The 16392-nt window shown below is 40.5% G+C and overlaps 2 protein-coding genes across 8 annotated transcripts in view; one reads left to right on the top strand and one right to left on the bottom strand.

Moving 5' to 3' along the window:
• LOC308293363 (uncharacterized protein) overlaps positions 1-16392 on the top strand; it is a 525181-nt gene that overhangs the window by 257189 nt on the left and 251600 nt on the right. The window lies entirely within an intron of this gene.
• Positions 1-16392, bottom strand: part of LOC308293361 (uncharacterized protein) — a 196317-nt gene that overhangs the window by 40100 nt on the left and 139825 nt on the right. For 6 of the 7 annotated variants that reach the window (XM_080735840.1, XM_080735834.1, XM_080735838.1 and 3 more), the window contains 15 exons: positions 12534-12614; positions 11383-11667; positions 9466-9506; positions 9199-9258; positions 8492-8519; positions 8353-8382; positions 8109-8198; positions 7759-7898; positions 6981-7106; positions 6847-6901; positions 5173-5217; positions 5042-5077; positions 3597-3724; positions 2468-2575; positions 2132-2177 (listed from right to left, as the gene is read on the bottom strand). In XM_080735840.1, the coding sequence (XP_080591966.1) occupies positions 2132-2177; positions 2468-2575; positions 3597-3724; positions 5042-5077; positions 5173-5217; positions 6847-6901; positions 6981-7106; positions 7759-7898; positions 8109-8198; positions 8353-8382; positions 8492-8519; positions 9199-9258; positions 9466-9506; positions 11383-11667; positions 12534-12614 (1299 nt within the window). The remainder of the gene's footprint in view (positions 1-2131; positions 2178-2467; positions 2576-3596; positions 3725-5041; positions 5078-5172; positions 5218-6846; positions 6902-6980; positions 7107-7758; positions 7899-8108; positions 8199-8352; positions 8383-8491; positions 8520-9198; positions 9259-9465; positions 9507-11382; positions 11668-12533; positions 12615-16392) is intronic. The other variant, XM_080735836.1, reaches the window with a different exon arrangement.

The following is a 16392-nucleotide window of genomic DNA, read 5'->3' as shown; positions in this document are numbered from 1 at the left end:
TATTATTCATGTAAAGAGTGAATAAAAGGGGGCCTAAAATTGAACCCTGCGGAACACCTTTATTTATTATGAGTGAACGGCCTGGTTCTCCCCGTCAAATAGTTTGAAAACCATCTGACAGAAAGGTCATCCAAGCCAAAGGAGGATAGCTTCTGTAGTAGGATATGATGGTATTCACGAATTCACAAATAGTGATTTTTAGTATTCGAATTATTCGACCTCAATGTATTCAAATAGTCGAATATTCGACAGGACTGGCCAAACTGGCCAAACTGTCAAATATTAAGTAAGCAAGAGGCGAACATTGTGAAAACAGCCGATCTACATGCTCAGTAGATCTGCTATTTTCACAATATTTATCTGCGGAACCGAGTCACATTAAATGTAATACCTACACTTCCAAGTGCTTGTCAGGGTGGGGGTCCCTGGTTCAAATATGTTTATTTGGGGGGTCACAGCCTAAAAAGGTTTGAGAACCCTGGTATAGAGCATTAACAAATCCATCCACCAGGGGCATCGACAACTCATTCTTATGACTTCCTATCTAGCCAAGCTTTATAAACTATATATATTATCTTTAAAGAGAAAAAAATAAATATTCGGCTTCGGTGAACAACGTCGAATAGTGACTTTGATATTCGAATATTCGTATATTTGGTGAATGCCCTAGTACACGGTGTCAAAAGCCATAGAGAGGCCAATAAAAATGGCTGCACAGTGTTTGTGTTTATCCAGAACGTCTACTCTAGACCAGGGGTTCCCAAACTTTTTTGTCTCAGGGCACCCCATAAATATATTTTTAATCTGAGTCACCCTTGCATAGTATTTATCATCTATAGATTGTACTAAACTAGTGAAAACAGCCGATCTACAAGCACACAACGCCTCGCATCGCGAGGCGTTGTGTGCTTGTAGATCGGCTGTTTTCACTAGTTTTGTGCGACGGTCTTATATGATGAAGCTACAAGGTTTCTGCCTGACAGTAATGATATTTTAGTGATTATGTTGTGAGGAAAACGTTGAGATAATAGCCATTTTGGTTAGAACTGACCAAAAATAACTTTGTAGTTCAAGTTTAAAATGATACTAAATATTTCTTCAAGTGTCCAAATGAATTCCAAATTTGATCAAATCATCTCGCGGCACCCCTGGACTGCCGTCGCGGCACCCCAGGGTGCCCCGTCACCCACTTTGAAAACCCCTACTCTAGACTATTGTTTGTGACCAGCGTTGTAGCTGCTATGACCTGGTCTGAAATCAGATTGTTGAGGTTGAAGTGAGTTGTGTGTGTTCAGAAATGCACAATGGGAACTAAACAGAGATTCAAGGATCTTGGCAAGACCGCACAAATTAGATATAGGCCAATAATTATTTAAATTACCCTGATTACCATCTTAATGAGTGCATTTAAAAGCTCAGAATGCGTTACAGGTCTAAACGAAAAACCTGGCGGGGAAAAGTTGATCGGGATGTTGTCATTAGCTTCCCAGCCAAGATCTGAGGGGGCTAGGTCGACAGACTGCCAGTCAAAAAGATGACCCGAAAGTATAAAATGATGATGAGCATTACAAATATCAGATTTATTAATAACAACAACCCCAACCTTTCACCATTGATTTGTGGCAGGAGAGAGGAGGCAGGTCTGGCTTTTAAATACTTAACAACTTTCCAAAAACTAGCTGCTTTACCTTGTGTTAACTTATAGCCAAGGTAGATCAATAATAGTCCGATTTAGCCTTTCTGACCTATATATAATGATATAGTTGATTGATATAATTATTGCACACCATCAGACACACTCTAGGCTAGGGCAGTGCATCTCAAACTTTGTATTAAATTATATCACTAATGTTACCATTACTTTGATTCAAACTACCAATATTAGGAGCCCCGGAAGAGGGTGTACGATTTCACATAAATGTGTATAACGTCTGAAATGTACCACCCAGGAAGAACTATTGGCCAAAAGGGGGACATGGTGCTAGAAGGTCTGCAACTCCTTCTAGATAAGGTGCCACCATGATGAAGGTCTGTGATCTGATCTACTGAGTATTTGTATCAGTTAAGCCATGTTTTGAACACAAACAGCAGGAGTCAATCTGACAACCTTCTCTCCCATAACCACACTCACCGCTTCTATAGGTAGATTGAAGGATGGGGACGCTCAGGGTCACTTCCTGTCAGATAGAAAATAGAGAGAATCAGTGTATGTTGAAATGGAACAGATTGCTGCGTTTCATTCATGTTCTAGAAGAGTGTAGTTGATGTGTAGACTAGACTATAATTGGTGTGCAATTGATGAATAGAGTAGGAGAGCAGACTGCGTCAGAGGGAAGGAAAACCATTGATCTACAAGCCCACATCGCTTTGCATCCGCAACACTTTGTGGGCTTGCAAATTAAACAACTGTGCAGAGATTTCTCAGAACCGCGGTCCGCCTATTGAGGACCCCTGCTATAGAGTGTACCTGTATATGACCAGTAGGGTGGATTTCTGCAGCCTGCTTTGCCAAGTCCAGCAACAGGTCAGGGTTTTTCATTGCTTCAGAATCCAGTGAGCCTGGATGGGCTTTATCCTGCAACACACACACGCACACGCACACGCACACACACACACACACACACACACACACACACACACACACACACACACACACACACACACACACACACACACAGGATTCAGTCAAACAGAATGAAGGATTGATTTGGGACTGCAAGTTTATAGAATCGATCTTCTTCCACACCTCAAGTGACCACCTAACCTCCACACATGTGTTTTATACACCATGCTCCATTTCACTGTGTTTGTTCATATTGATCACAGCTAGGGGCCATGTGAAAGCATTTGACAACTGATTTCAGCACATGTTAACATTGCGTAATTGGGGCAGTGTTGGCATAACTCCAGTCCATATTGGGTGGAAACAAGGGTAAAAAATGATTGCCTACTATAAGTCAATCAATCAATCAAGCAATCGATAAAAACATTGTGGAAATGCACCTCGCACCAATTGTTACAAAATGAGACTGTGCTGTCATTTTGAGGGAGTTATTTAGTATCAGGGTTCCCACAAATATTTAACAAATAATTTCCAAAACTTTTCCAGAATATTTAACCCAATTTCCAGGACTATATAACAATAATTCAGCTCAATAACAGGTCGTTTACTCCTATGTGCAATGACCAAAGACAGGTAGTGTATTGCCAGTGGTTCTCAACATTTTCAGGCCGTGATCCCCGAAATAATCATGTTTTAACTGGGGACTCCCCCCCCCCCACCCTGACGAGCACTAGGAGTTGAGGAATTTTGTATAACACGGTTCTATTGTGAAAATAGCCGATCTACATGCTCACAACGCCTCACGTTGCGAGGCGTTGTGAGCATGTAGATCTGCTATTTTGACAATTTGGCCAATGTTTAATTTGTCATTTCAGAGGTATTAACAAAATCAATAACCAAAGACAATGCATAGCTATTTTTTCGAGGACCTTCCAGGACCCTTGACAAATATTCCCAAACTTTTCCAGTACTTTTTTTTTTTCTAATTTCAAAATATTTCCAGGAATTTCATGACCCTGTAGTATGTTCTCACCAGAAAGTTTCTGACATGTTCAAAACTGTATACGTGGGATTCACATTCGTCCAGGGTCTTCTCACAGAGTAAACATAAGGATCTCCATGGTCCAAAGTCAGATTTGTGTCGAACTAGAAACTGCACACCTGGTAGGGAAAGAAGACATGTACAGAGACAATTGGACAACAACAATCGAGACCAGTGTTCCTTAAAGCAGGGATTCCCAAACTTTTCTGTCTCAGGGCACCCCATAAAAAATGTTTTAATTCGAGGCACCCCTACATTATTATTTTCACTCCCAGCACCTTATATTTATAGCATATCGTCGTTGTCGGGTGGAAACCATGTCCAAAACCGTTTTGTATTTATCATCTATAAAATGTACTGGCGTTGTGTGCTTGTAGATCGACTGTTTTCACTAGTTTTGTGCGACAGTCATGTATGATAAAGCAGGGCTTTGCTTTGCCAAAAGACGTACACATTTGAAACTTGAGATACGAGGTTTCTGCCTGACAGTGACGATATTTTAGTGATTATGTTGCGAGGAAAATGTTGAGATAATAGCCATTTGGTTAAAGACTGAAAATAACTTTACTTCAAGTTGATACAAAATATTTTTTCAAGTGTCCTAATAAATTCCAACTATTATCAAATTATCTCGCGGCACCCCTGGAGTGCCGTCACGGCACCCCAGGGTGCCCCGTCACCCACTTTGAAAACCCCTGCCTTAAAGCACCTGGTAGGGAAAGAAGACATGTACAGAGACAATTGGACAACAACAATCGAGACCAGTATTTCTTAAATTGTGGACTCAGGATTCCCGTGGGATGGGAGTAATTTCTTTTTTAAATGTACTTGGGACGGGATGGGAATGAAAAGTCAATGGGAGCGGACATCATACAATACTCTCTCTATATATACAGTAAATATAAATATATTACCCAAAAGAATACATTAAAAAATAAATTAAAAGAATTCACGAAAAAACACGGCCAGCTCATGTATTAGGAGGACATCAGCAGGGTGTTTTCAATGAATCTATGATGGTTAAAATGGAGTTAGAAGTTACAATGGGTTTGTATAGGAAGGGGGTGTGTCTGATGCATATTAAATATCTATAGCTGCATTCACACTACAGATATATAGTTGAACTTGGTAATTCAATGTAATCTCAATGGAAACCAGCTTTAAAGCTTTCAAAGCTTTGTCTTGAGCGTCTCCTGTATCTTTAAAGCTGGTTTCCATTGAGATTACATTGAATTACCAAGCAAAACGTTCAACTATATATCTGTAGTGTGAATGAGGCTTAAATACTGAATCAAGCAACTTAAAATCTGTCCAGGGTGTTCAAAAAGAGCCTATTCATGCTTACAGTGACTCCATGAGCTTTGTTGTTAATTAGTGGTGGGGACAAATATAATATATACTGTTTATAATACTAGAGTGGTTGCAGTGGTACTCACCCAGCTGAGGATATGTGAGTGTGGCCATCTTTGGAACTAAATGTGTACACACAAAACACGTCATTACAAAACATTATTTAGATAAATGAACGGGAGGCAAGCACACAACCTGTTATATTGAAATCACTAACCTTCAGACGTCTTCAAGCTGAAGTGCTCATTAAGAATCCTGCAGACTGTCAAAGAAGCATTTTAACCTATTAACAGTGGATAAGCAACATTTGACTTCCAAGTCATGATACAAAGGCCCCCTTTGGTATGGAAGTACCTTGGGGCCATAGGAAACAAAGTATCCAAAGAGACAAGTTAGACCACCCTTCATTTTGTTTACATTGCCGTTTAAAAAAATGGCCGTCGACAATAAACCACTATTACACCAGTCCCCAGATCTTTGCTTCTGTTAGAGCAATAATAATAATAATAACAATAATAATAATAATAATGGTTTAAAAAATACATTTTTGGGGTCGAGGAAGAGTCATGGCTTTGAGGGTTAATTTTATGCCAGGTTCTCTCAGGTTATGAAGGCACGTTTTGTTTATTATGATGTTTTTATTTATGTATTTGTCAGAGACAAAGCACATTGATCAACATGTCAGTTTTCACCTCAATGTAAATGAGCCAGATTTAGCCATGAGCTAATTTTCATCTGTAGTCCCTGGGCAGGCTGTACAAAAGTGATGGTAAGGCTATCCTTACAAAACATACAAAACATACAATACATTACAATACAAAACAGTACAGTACAACATTAAGGGGACATACTTATAGCAAGCTGAGTGACTCCAGTGACAGATGGAGCCGATAGTTACCCATGATTGTAAGTTTGACTTGCTCTAAGCCACCTCTTACGGCCAGAGCCGACAACAGTAAAATTGTAGTAAATAGTAAATAGTAATAGTAATGTATGCATTATGTGTGTACCGTATTTTCCGGACTATAAGGCGCACTTAAAAGCCTTTAATTTTCTCAAAAAACTACAGTGCGCCTTATAGTCCAGTGCGCCTTATATATGGATCATTCATTGACATTGACATTCCCTTTAGCACAGCTCCATCTGTTGGATGCATAACGCAACGGTAGCGTCTATTATGTGCGCCTTATAGTCAGGTGCGCCTTATATATGAAAACAGTTTGAAAATAGACCATTCATTGACAGTGCGCCTTATAGTCAGGTGCGCCTTATAGTCCAGAAAATACTGTATTTTGTATTTTATTTACAAAAGAAAAGCCTTCCAATGAATGTCATCATCATGTATTTACAAGACTGCAGTAATACAATTAATTGGGGGTTATACAGTGATGATACCTTAGGCTTGGTGCATATTTGCTTGAGTTTATTTATTGTTTTATAGCGTGGCTAGCGTCCCCCTGTCGCTAGCCACAAAAATGACCAGCCGCCACTGCATTGAGTCACAACAGGTCAGCTATAGACAGTGAGGCGTTAAGCTGCCTTGGTCACCGAGTCAACAATGTGATGTCACAACAGGTCAGCTATTGACATTGAGGCGTTACCCCACTCTACAGACAGGATCTGTCGGGTTTCATAGTAAACTTGTTCTCTACAGTCGCAATAAAAAAAAATGAAAACACCAATTGACAGAGATCGCCGTCAATGGCGCTCAAGCGTTGGATATGAATTGACAGAGATCGCCGTCAGTGGCGACCTTAACATCCAAAGTTTCAAATATGGCTAAAAGGTAAAATGACACAGATGCTTTCCTGGTTTTAATGAGTGAAGACAATGGGGTGGGGGTTGTTCCTCAGAAGCTCCAATATGTTTTGATGACAAGGCCTGTACTCACCATGCTGGTAGTCGTCACTGAACATGCTGAAAACCCTTTTGGGAACATCAATTAACTGTAAAGGGTAAAACATGAAGGTGTCAAGTTGAAAGTAATTGATTCTCATGTAAGGTTGCACTATTGTGCCATTTTACCTTGAGCATCTTGTGTTCAGGTCCTTGAGCCCTCTCCTCCTCCCAGGCCATGGATGTTAGGAGCTCCTTAATCGTGTTTCCCTTCCAGGCAAAAGGTAACAACCCCCATGCAGAATTCTTGTGCATCTACAGCACACATTGAATCAGAGAGAACAAATAGAAAGAGCCATGGTGGTGTTATTATCCCACTACAATGACAACAAATGAAATAGAAAGTCCACGCTCGGTTTGTGGTGCAGTATGTCAGGGGTTAATCATATAATCATATTTGAACTGGGAACCCCCCACCCTGATAAGGACTTAAGCTGAAATTATAGGAGTTGAGGCATTACATTTGAAAATGGCAGCTTTACAAGCTTGTATATCGCCCATTTTCAAATCTTTTTCCTCTCTCCTATATTAATGACAATTTGTACAATGTTTGACCAGTTTTTATAGTATAGTTTGTTGATCACTTCAACTCCATCCACTATCACTTGCACAAAGCCAACAGATGCAAATGAAGTAAGAATACCGACTTTTATTAAAGAACAGTGAAAGACGTATGCAACTGCTTGTGCAAGTTAGCTGAATTGATGCTCACGAGAGAGGGCGTGCAAGTGAGTGAATCTATGGTTATGAAATTATGTAAATTACATTCTGTACAGTATATGAAGGGGCAGTTGGCCTAGCTATGAAACATTGGTGAAACGAAATATCACAAAATAGTTTAATAGTCAGTCAGTTAGTCAAGGACATTGACTACTTCAGGGTGGCCCCAGGGAATCAAGGGACTCACCAGAGTGCGTTTGATGTGTACTGGATCGTTCAGATGAATTCTGAGTCTGGAGACGGGGAACAACGACTGGCAGACCAGGCAGATGCAAAGAGGCATGACGACAGCTCGGCTGCAGACACACGTCACAATATGAAGAAGACCTTGACAGAAGAAAATGCTTGTTATTTGTAGCCTATAAAGGACAATTATACTGTAGTTCTAGACGGCACTTCCGTGAGCATTCTTCTGGCTAAGACGGTTTGACGATTGATTTGACTTCTATGGACCTTCTGCACAATGAGTACTTTCTACGTTTGGTACTTTCAAGTACATTTTGAGTATTTCAACATTGCCGTATCAATCCAACTCACCAATGACTGGTTCATGCCGCTTTTCTTGCGATTTCCGAGTGATGTACTGGCATTCGGTCGTGATGTTTTTGTAGAAGATATTATTGCACACTAAGATAAAAAGCAAGCATCGATTAAGCTTTACAATTTACAGTAAATGACAAAATAATCCCTCAATAAAAAAAGAAAAACAGAAATGTGATTCTCTGCTAGTATAAGCATGCCTTCCCTACTTCAAGATCACATTTTGAATAATAAATCCTACCTGATAACAGTTTAAACTCCATGTTATCTGCTGTGATTGTAGAACAGATGGTTAGGGATAAATAAGATGCATCAATGTCATGTGGTTAACAATATTAACAGACCATGAAATAACAGGGCAGGGTATAACACTGTAGTACCTTCTGTCACAAAGATATTATGCATGTTCTGTGGAAAGAAAGGCAGACAGACAATTTATTGGGACACAATTTAATAAAGTTCTGGCCGAGTCAATTCATTAACCCATTTAGGCCTGAACACATTATGACACAATATTTTATGCTTTAAATATTAAAAAATAGCAGATATACAAGCTCACAGCGCGGCACCGAGTGCCGCGCTGCGAGCTTGTAGATCTGCTATTTTTGAAAAGTCGTGAAAATTTGAATTTTGACCCGATTCTATAAGTGTCTTTTGAATCCTTCAAAGATTTTTGGGAAAAACCCTATGTTTCTATGTCAGCAATCTGGCCAGCCATCGTCAAAGAAAAGGTCCTTTTCACTTAAATGGAGCTCAGTTAGTCTGTTCTTGAGAGACCTTTTTCATGTGAAGGACCCCCAAAATGATATTTATTTGGCCACGGACCCCCATTTCAAAATATTTAGTTCCAGGGACCACCCAGAAGCAAAATCTGAGTAACAAACGTTCGCTTTGAAAATACATATATTCAAAGATTTGCACACATTTTCACGACTTTTTCAAAAATAGCAGATCTACAAGCTCGCAGCGCGGCACTCGGTGCCGCGCTGTGAGCTTGTATATCTGCTATTTTTCAATAGTTAAAGCAGTCAATAATTCCTAGGCCTAAATTCCAACTTGTGACTGAAAGTATGAAAATATCTCCCACCTGTATATGTTCCCACCCTCTCAGGTGAGAAGTCACGTCTTTGACCTCAGACATGCAGACCTGAGACAGAGCCAAAATAGGTTTATACTAGCTGTCTATCAAGTTCTCTATCAAGATGATCTTACATTATACTAAAATAGCATTCTAGGAAAAGGCAAGCAATACAATGTAGTAAGGTTCAAGGTTGTACTTCATTGTTACGTCTTTTGTACAGGTACATAAGAGTACAATTTGTTTTTGTTTGATAATGATGAAGATTATATTCACCTGGCAGCGAAGTAGCCAGGTGGACCTAAATGGACGCATTGCTGTGCAAAGAAAATGCAAAAAGCAAAAGCAATATGAGTATGCAGATGTAAACTGATTGACTGATTGAATACTTTATTAACACTCATTGACTGCCAAACCCCAGTTTCCAGAGTTAAAGGGCAAGTTCACCTTTCATTTTGCATCATATGATGCAAAATGCATCATCATTCATGCTGAAATACTAAAATATCTCAAAACACAGATTGAACACAAAACATAACTCGGGATTGTGTTGATCGTGTCCCAAACAACAATAAAATAAGATCTGGTTGTCCCAGAGGTGAACTTGCCCTTTAAGATTGTTGCACACTGCTGCGTTTTTCGGGGAGAGTGTTTTCTGCAGGTGATTCCGAGTGTATCAAAGGGTGCGTTCGGAAATGCGCACCGGGTGTGGTTAGGGTTAGGGGTTAGGTTTAGGCATAGTTTTACTGAGGTTAAGGTTAGGGTTAGGGTTAGGCATAGTTTTACTGAGGTTAGGGTTAGGATTAGGGTTAGGTTTAGGCACTCACTACACTGAGCACACACCCGGTGCGCATTTCCGAACGCACCCTTTGATACACTCGGACTGAATCACCTGCAGAAAACACTCTCCCGCGTTTTTCGGGCTGAATATCTGAGTGAATTTCGGAGTGCGTAAATAAAAAAAATCAACCTCATGTTATGTGAATCACGTTTGCACACTGCCGCCTGTTTCGTATTTATTTTCGGACCATGGTTGATTTTTTCCAATTATCGCAACTGTGGGGCATCGGCCCCTTGCTCTCTCTCTCTTCTAAAAAAAAACATAGTCAACAAAAACATTTCGTCATAGTTTTAGTCGACAAAATCAACACTGGTGGAAAGTGAGGTAGACTCGGGAGCCTCTATCTTTCAAACGGATAGTCGCGTATGGACCAGGATTGTTTTCCGAGGGGGTCTTCTGAGGGCTCCCGTGGGCGGATCGGAGTGACGCAGAATATTCAGCAATCAGCGTTGGTGAAAAACACTACAGGGTTCCCACATATTTTTACCAATTAATTTCCAAAACTTTTCCAAAACATTTCCAGAATATTTAACCCAATTTCCAGGACTATATAACAATAATTCAGCTCAATAACAAGTCGCTTACTCCTATGCGCAATGCCCAAAGACAGGTAGTGTATACCAGTGGTTCTCAACCTTTTCAGGCCGTGACCCCCAAAATAATCATATTCGAACTGGGGACCCCGGCACCCTGACGAGCACTAAGAGTTGAGGAATTTTGTATAACACGGTTCTATTGTGAAAATAGTCGATCTACATGCTCACAAAATTTGTCCAATGTTTAATTTGTCATTTCAGATGTATTAACAAAATCAATAACCAAAGACAATGCATAGCTATTTTTTCCAGGACCTTCCAGGACCCTTGATCAATTCCAAAACTTTTCCAGTACTGGAAAAAAATTCTAATTTCAAAATATTTCCAGGAATTTCATGACCGTGGGAACCCTGACACTAATTTGTGGCAGTCAACAGTTTGCAAATAGTACAGTGGTAGGTTATACAATGATTCAAAATGTACGGACAATCAGAGGACAATGTGTGGACAATTTTGTTTACAGGCTGGACAAGGCAGACAACGCGGTAGAACAGTGAAGCTGCCGTCACCTGGTGGCTAAATCTGGGATTGCAAGACCTCCACATTTAAAACGCGACTGTGCGTGCTTCTACTGTTTGAAGCCCTAGTGCGCCTGCTCAAGCCTTCCGCATTTGAGCACCAGAATGGGGATGCGGAAGAAGAGGGTACCTCCGAGTGCTTCATGCGCTGGGTGAGTAACTGCATTGAAACAAATAAGTGGGGGCATGGCAGTCAGTTCTATATATTATAACTCTATGCTTGATATAGGGAACTTACATGTAGGTCCTGGACTTTCACCTCCTTGTGCTGGAGGGGTTGAGGTGGGACACTTCTTTACTTCACCTCCTTGTGTTGGAGAGGATGAGATGGGACACTTCTTTACTTGACCTCCTTGAGGGGTCGAGGTGGAACACTTCTTTACTTCACCTCCTTGTGTTGGAGGGGTTGAGGTGGGACACTTCTTTACTTCACCTCCTTGTGTTGGAGGGGTTGAGGTGGGACACTTCTTTACTTCACCTCCTTGTGTTGGAGGGGTTGAGGTGGGACACTTCTTTACTTCACCTTGTGTTGGAGGGGTTGATTTTGATTTGATTTGATTTGATTTTATTCAGCACATTTTAAAATACAAAAAATATTTCTCAGAAATAGCAAAACAATTAAAGTGCTAGGAGGAGGCAAGAAGCCCAAAGGGCTTATACGAGGCCTCTACCTATACATCAAACATATGAAATAACATGTATTGCAAATACATGTTATTTGTTATACACATACTTGCATATATGCATACAACATATAATACATACATATAAAGATACATACATATACATACAAATATAATTAAAACCTGATAGGAAAAAAAAAACAATATCTAAAAATCCATATCAAGATTATTGGTTAACCAGTACAACCCTCAATGTATTCTTATATAAATTCAATGATGAGAGTTGTATACCCTTGGAGTACTTGTCCCACAGGGTAGTACCTCTGTATTTTAGGGAAAATTGACCTTGACTAGTGTGGTAAAAAGGGGGGTGAAGGTCTGTTGCCTGTCTGGTGTTATAATTGTGAATTTGAGAATTTGTTTGAAAGTAATTACTAAAAGCTTTTGGAATGGAGTTGGGGGTATATTTGATCTTATAAATAAAATTGCATATTTGATAGGTGTTGATCTGGAAGATAGTGAAAAGTTTTAACTTATTAAAAAGTGGAGTAGAGTGGTCAAGTCGTTTTGAATGAGTAGCGGTTCTGACAAATCTTTTCTGAAGTAGATAAATATTATGGAGATATGAATCATATGTACTTGCCCAGACAATATTGCAGTATGTTAAGTGAGGATAAATCAAGCTATAATTGACACTTCTTTACTTCACCTCCTTGTGTTGGAGAGGATGAGGTGGCACACATCTTTCCTTTGATTAATACTTTACCTCTGTGGGTGAAGATGGGGCAAAACCTGACCCGATGTCCTTGCTGTCCACATTTAAAACAGGTGTCTGGTGGTAGCTTTCCTGTGAACATAAAGTTAATTTAACTGCATTTAATATGATGTATTATGTTCATTTACAATAGCCAGGAGTATCAGAGAGGGGGGTTCAAACTATTCTTACATCCATACAAAATACAAAAGTGCCTACATTTTTATCCCACAATTTGTGTAGCCGATTTTTTCACCCAGTGTCAATTGTCTAACTCTAATGTAATCCTGGGCGCTCCCACACTCCCTCTGCCAACCTGGGGAGAGCAACGGACTGACCTCATGCTTCCTTCCATGCATGAGAAAATAAGCGGCTTGGTCTCCTACCAAGCCGCTTCTTTTCACCTGACAGAGGGGAGTTTCCCCGGTTGGACGTAGCATGTGGAAGGAACACGTTATTCCAACCAGTTCCTTTCCCCTCCATCAGGTGCCCCGGCTGGCCAGGGGGAGGCATTATAGAGATGCGAGGCATTGTGTGCTTGTAGATCGGCTGTTTTCACAAGTTTTGTGCGACAGAGGTTATGCCTGACAGTGACTAGACTAGGCTGGATTTCTGAAAATGTTGTGTTAATTTAGGGCATACATGTTTTCTAGGGGTATTAAGGTGTGCTGAATCCAAATCTGCTGTATGCCCAGCTCAAAAATGAGATGCATATATGTTTGACTAAACATGATAGAAAAATAGACTGAAATTACCTTTTTAATGTTTTCATACATGGGGAATGAAATGGAACATTCTGATTTAAGATGAATTGTGAAGGAACCATTTTCATATAATTTATATAGTGAAAATTTGCCTTTTTGGTAATGAATTATGTGGGGGGGGGGGGGGGGGGTGGGGGGGGTTTCTTCTTTTATTTATTTTTTATATTGTTTTTATTTTTATTTAACATGTTGCCAAGTTTCTTGCAGTTGCATGCTTCAATGCACTCCATGCATGCTTTTCTGCAGCTACAGCGTTGGCTGAGACACCCCTTTGTGCAACTGCATGAAGCGATCTGCCTGCATGCTTTTAGCATAGGTGGCAGGGAAAGAAGTCGTGGCACCAGCTGACCATTCAGGTGACCATTCAGGTGCATCCATTTCAGTCACTGAAGGAAGCTCTGGATGCGGCAAGTGAGCTTGGTTCCATACAAGGGCTTGATAGCAGGAGCGCATGATATGAAACTTTGCTGCATCCGAGGTTGGTGGCAGAGTCTCTTGTGCACGACCTATACAAAACAACTTCACTCTTGCTTCATTGCATGTATCAATCTCAGGCACACCGTATATCCTGCAGATGAATTTCTCTGTTGACCTCGCTACATCTACTGTGAGAGGGCCTTTTCCAAGCCCAATGAGATCAGTCGGATGCTGGAACATCTGCCAGGCTGTTTTCTTACCGTGGCCAGTGAACTGAGACACGCTGTCACAGCCAGTGATAGCATGGAAGGAAAGTAGTGTGTCAACTTGATCGGCAGAGAGCAACATCCGAATAGTGTGCCAGAATTAGAAGAAGTACATCTGTATCACGTGCTGACACAACTAGTGTTTCCATTTGAGCATAGAAGCAATGCAAAATGAGTTGTGTGTCATTTTCCTCATTGTCAGCACTTAGAGAAGAGACGTCAAGATCTGGATCAGATGACTTGACAGTGGTCACTTCAGCAAACCCCCCTGATACAACAATGATGTTTAAGCAGATGGTTTGAAAGTAATAGAGCAAGGTCTGCTTTATAGAGAGGTCTGCTTTTTTAGAGAGACACATTGAGAAGCAGAGAGAGAGAGAACTGCCGTTGTTTAGGAGTAGTACTGCACTTGGGTATTCTCCGTCTGACCGTCTCTCTCCCGATTTTGCTAGCCCCGAAAACTACTGGTGCTAGTCCAGAAAATAGTGGTGCTTAAGCACCAAAAGCCACCGCGTAAATCCGTGCCTGAATGGCAGCATGCTTTTGAATGCATACAGGTGGGGAAGCAGCAGGGTGTTTGTGGCTGATATTTGAGTTAGGCAATCAGTTTATACCACAGGCTTGCAATATGTTTTTAAGCATAAGTATTATGTGGTGGGTTACCTTTATATAATGACACACTATTGTTTGGAACATATTGGTTATCGGATAAAGTTGGAAAGTTGGACAAATATTCACCAATAAATCACAAATTTCACAATATGTGTGAATTTTAAGCAGTTTCCTTACACTTGATTAAATCAGAATATTTAACTGTATTCCCCATATATGAAAAGCTAAAACAATCAGGTTTCTACATTGTTTAGTCAAAAAGGGCTTTGTAGCATAGTGGTGGCTGCCATCTTTAAATTGTCCATTTTGAGGGCTTAGCGTCCATTATTGAGCTGGGCATACAGCAGATTTGGATTCAGCACACCTTAAAGGGGAAGACCACCCATTTTCAATAAAATATGTCATTAATATACCTTAGAGGAGTTGTGTGGAAATAGAAAAAAAAGTCCCCCCCCCCCCCCCCTTCTGTGTTGCCTAGAACTGGAGGATTGATTTTGGGGTTTGTATTGTACAAGTTGTACTTAACTCATTGAATGCCAGCCTATCACCACTAGAGGGCGCCCAGTGACCAGAGAATAATAGAGATATGCTGGTAATGCATGCCCAAGCCCTGGAGCCATGACTTGCCTGAACACTTTCCTTTGTGCATGTACAGGAAGAGGATGAAGTTAGCTTGAAGTTAGCTATTGGCTACCAAGCATTTTAGAAGCCTTATTTTCGTCAACTTAGCCATGATTAAACCTTGCACACCTCATGCATGGGAAAAAAACAGAGAAGAATGAGCTCTAAAAAATCCAATGCAATCCTGGATTGCATTGGAGTGGATTTGTGCAGTTTGTTCACAGCTTTCAAACAAAAAAATCCGATTGGAAATCCGTTCAGGCATTCTTGAGATAATCGCCATTATGTTTTACATGTTATGTAAACAAAAATGGCTGCCCTGTATGTTAGATGGGGTTGTATGGGGGTGGAACATGCAAAATCGCGATTGAAATCATGTTCACCAGATTTGATGGGGTCCAAAAAAAAATAAAAAATAAAAAATAAAAAAAAAAATTTCAATTTTTTTTTTTTTTTTTTTTTAAAAGCCGAACTTGTTCGGGATCGGCACTCTACGATACGCTAATAAAGCAGAACTAGTTCGGGATTGGCACTCAATGAGTTAACAATACAAACCCCAAAATCAATCCTCCAGTTCTAGTCAACACAGAAGGGGGGAACTTTTTTTCTATTTCCACACAACTCCTCTGAGGTATATTAATGACACAGTTCAATATTGAAAATGGGTGGTCTTCCCCTTTAATACCCCTAGAAAACATGTATGCCCTAAATTAACATTTGCCTTCAGCACTTTAAATAAGCACATTTTCAGAAATCCAGCCTAGTCTAGACAATATTTTAGTGATTATGTTGCGAGGAAAACGTTGAGATAATAGCCATTTTGGTTAGCACTGACTGAAAATAACTTTGTACTTCAAGTTTAAAATGATACTAAATATTTATTCAAGTGTCCAAATAAATTCCAAATATTATCAAATGATCTCGCGGCACCCCTGGACTGCCGTCGCGGCACCCCAGGGTGCCCCGTCACCCACTTTGAAAACCCCTGCGCTAGAGGACACAGGGAGAACAGGCAAAAACTCCACACAGAAAGGCCCTTTTCGCCAACCAAACCTAGGGTGTGGGCACTGGTGACGCGGAGAAGAGAACGCACCCCCAGCGCTCACAGCGTACCTGGTGGGAATCGAACCCAGGACCTTCTAGCTGTGAGGCGACAGAGCAATCCATACCTCAAGGAGGCTCTTTCTTGCA

Source organism: Nannobrachium achirus (genome assembly GCF_963921795.1).
Source record: "Nannobrachium achirus genome assembly, chromosome: 10".
Lineage (NCBI taxonomy): Eukaryota > Metazoa > Chordata > Actinopteri > Myctophiformes > Myctophidae > Nannobrachium > Nannobrachium achirus.
The sequence above is the reverse complement of the archived record's forward strand: the minus strand, read 5'-3'. Positions and strand labels throughout refer to the sequence as shown.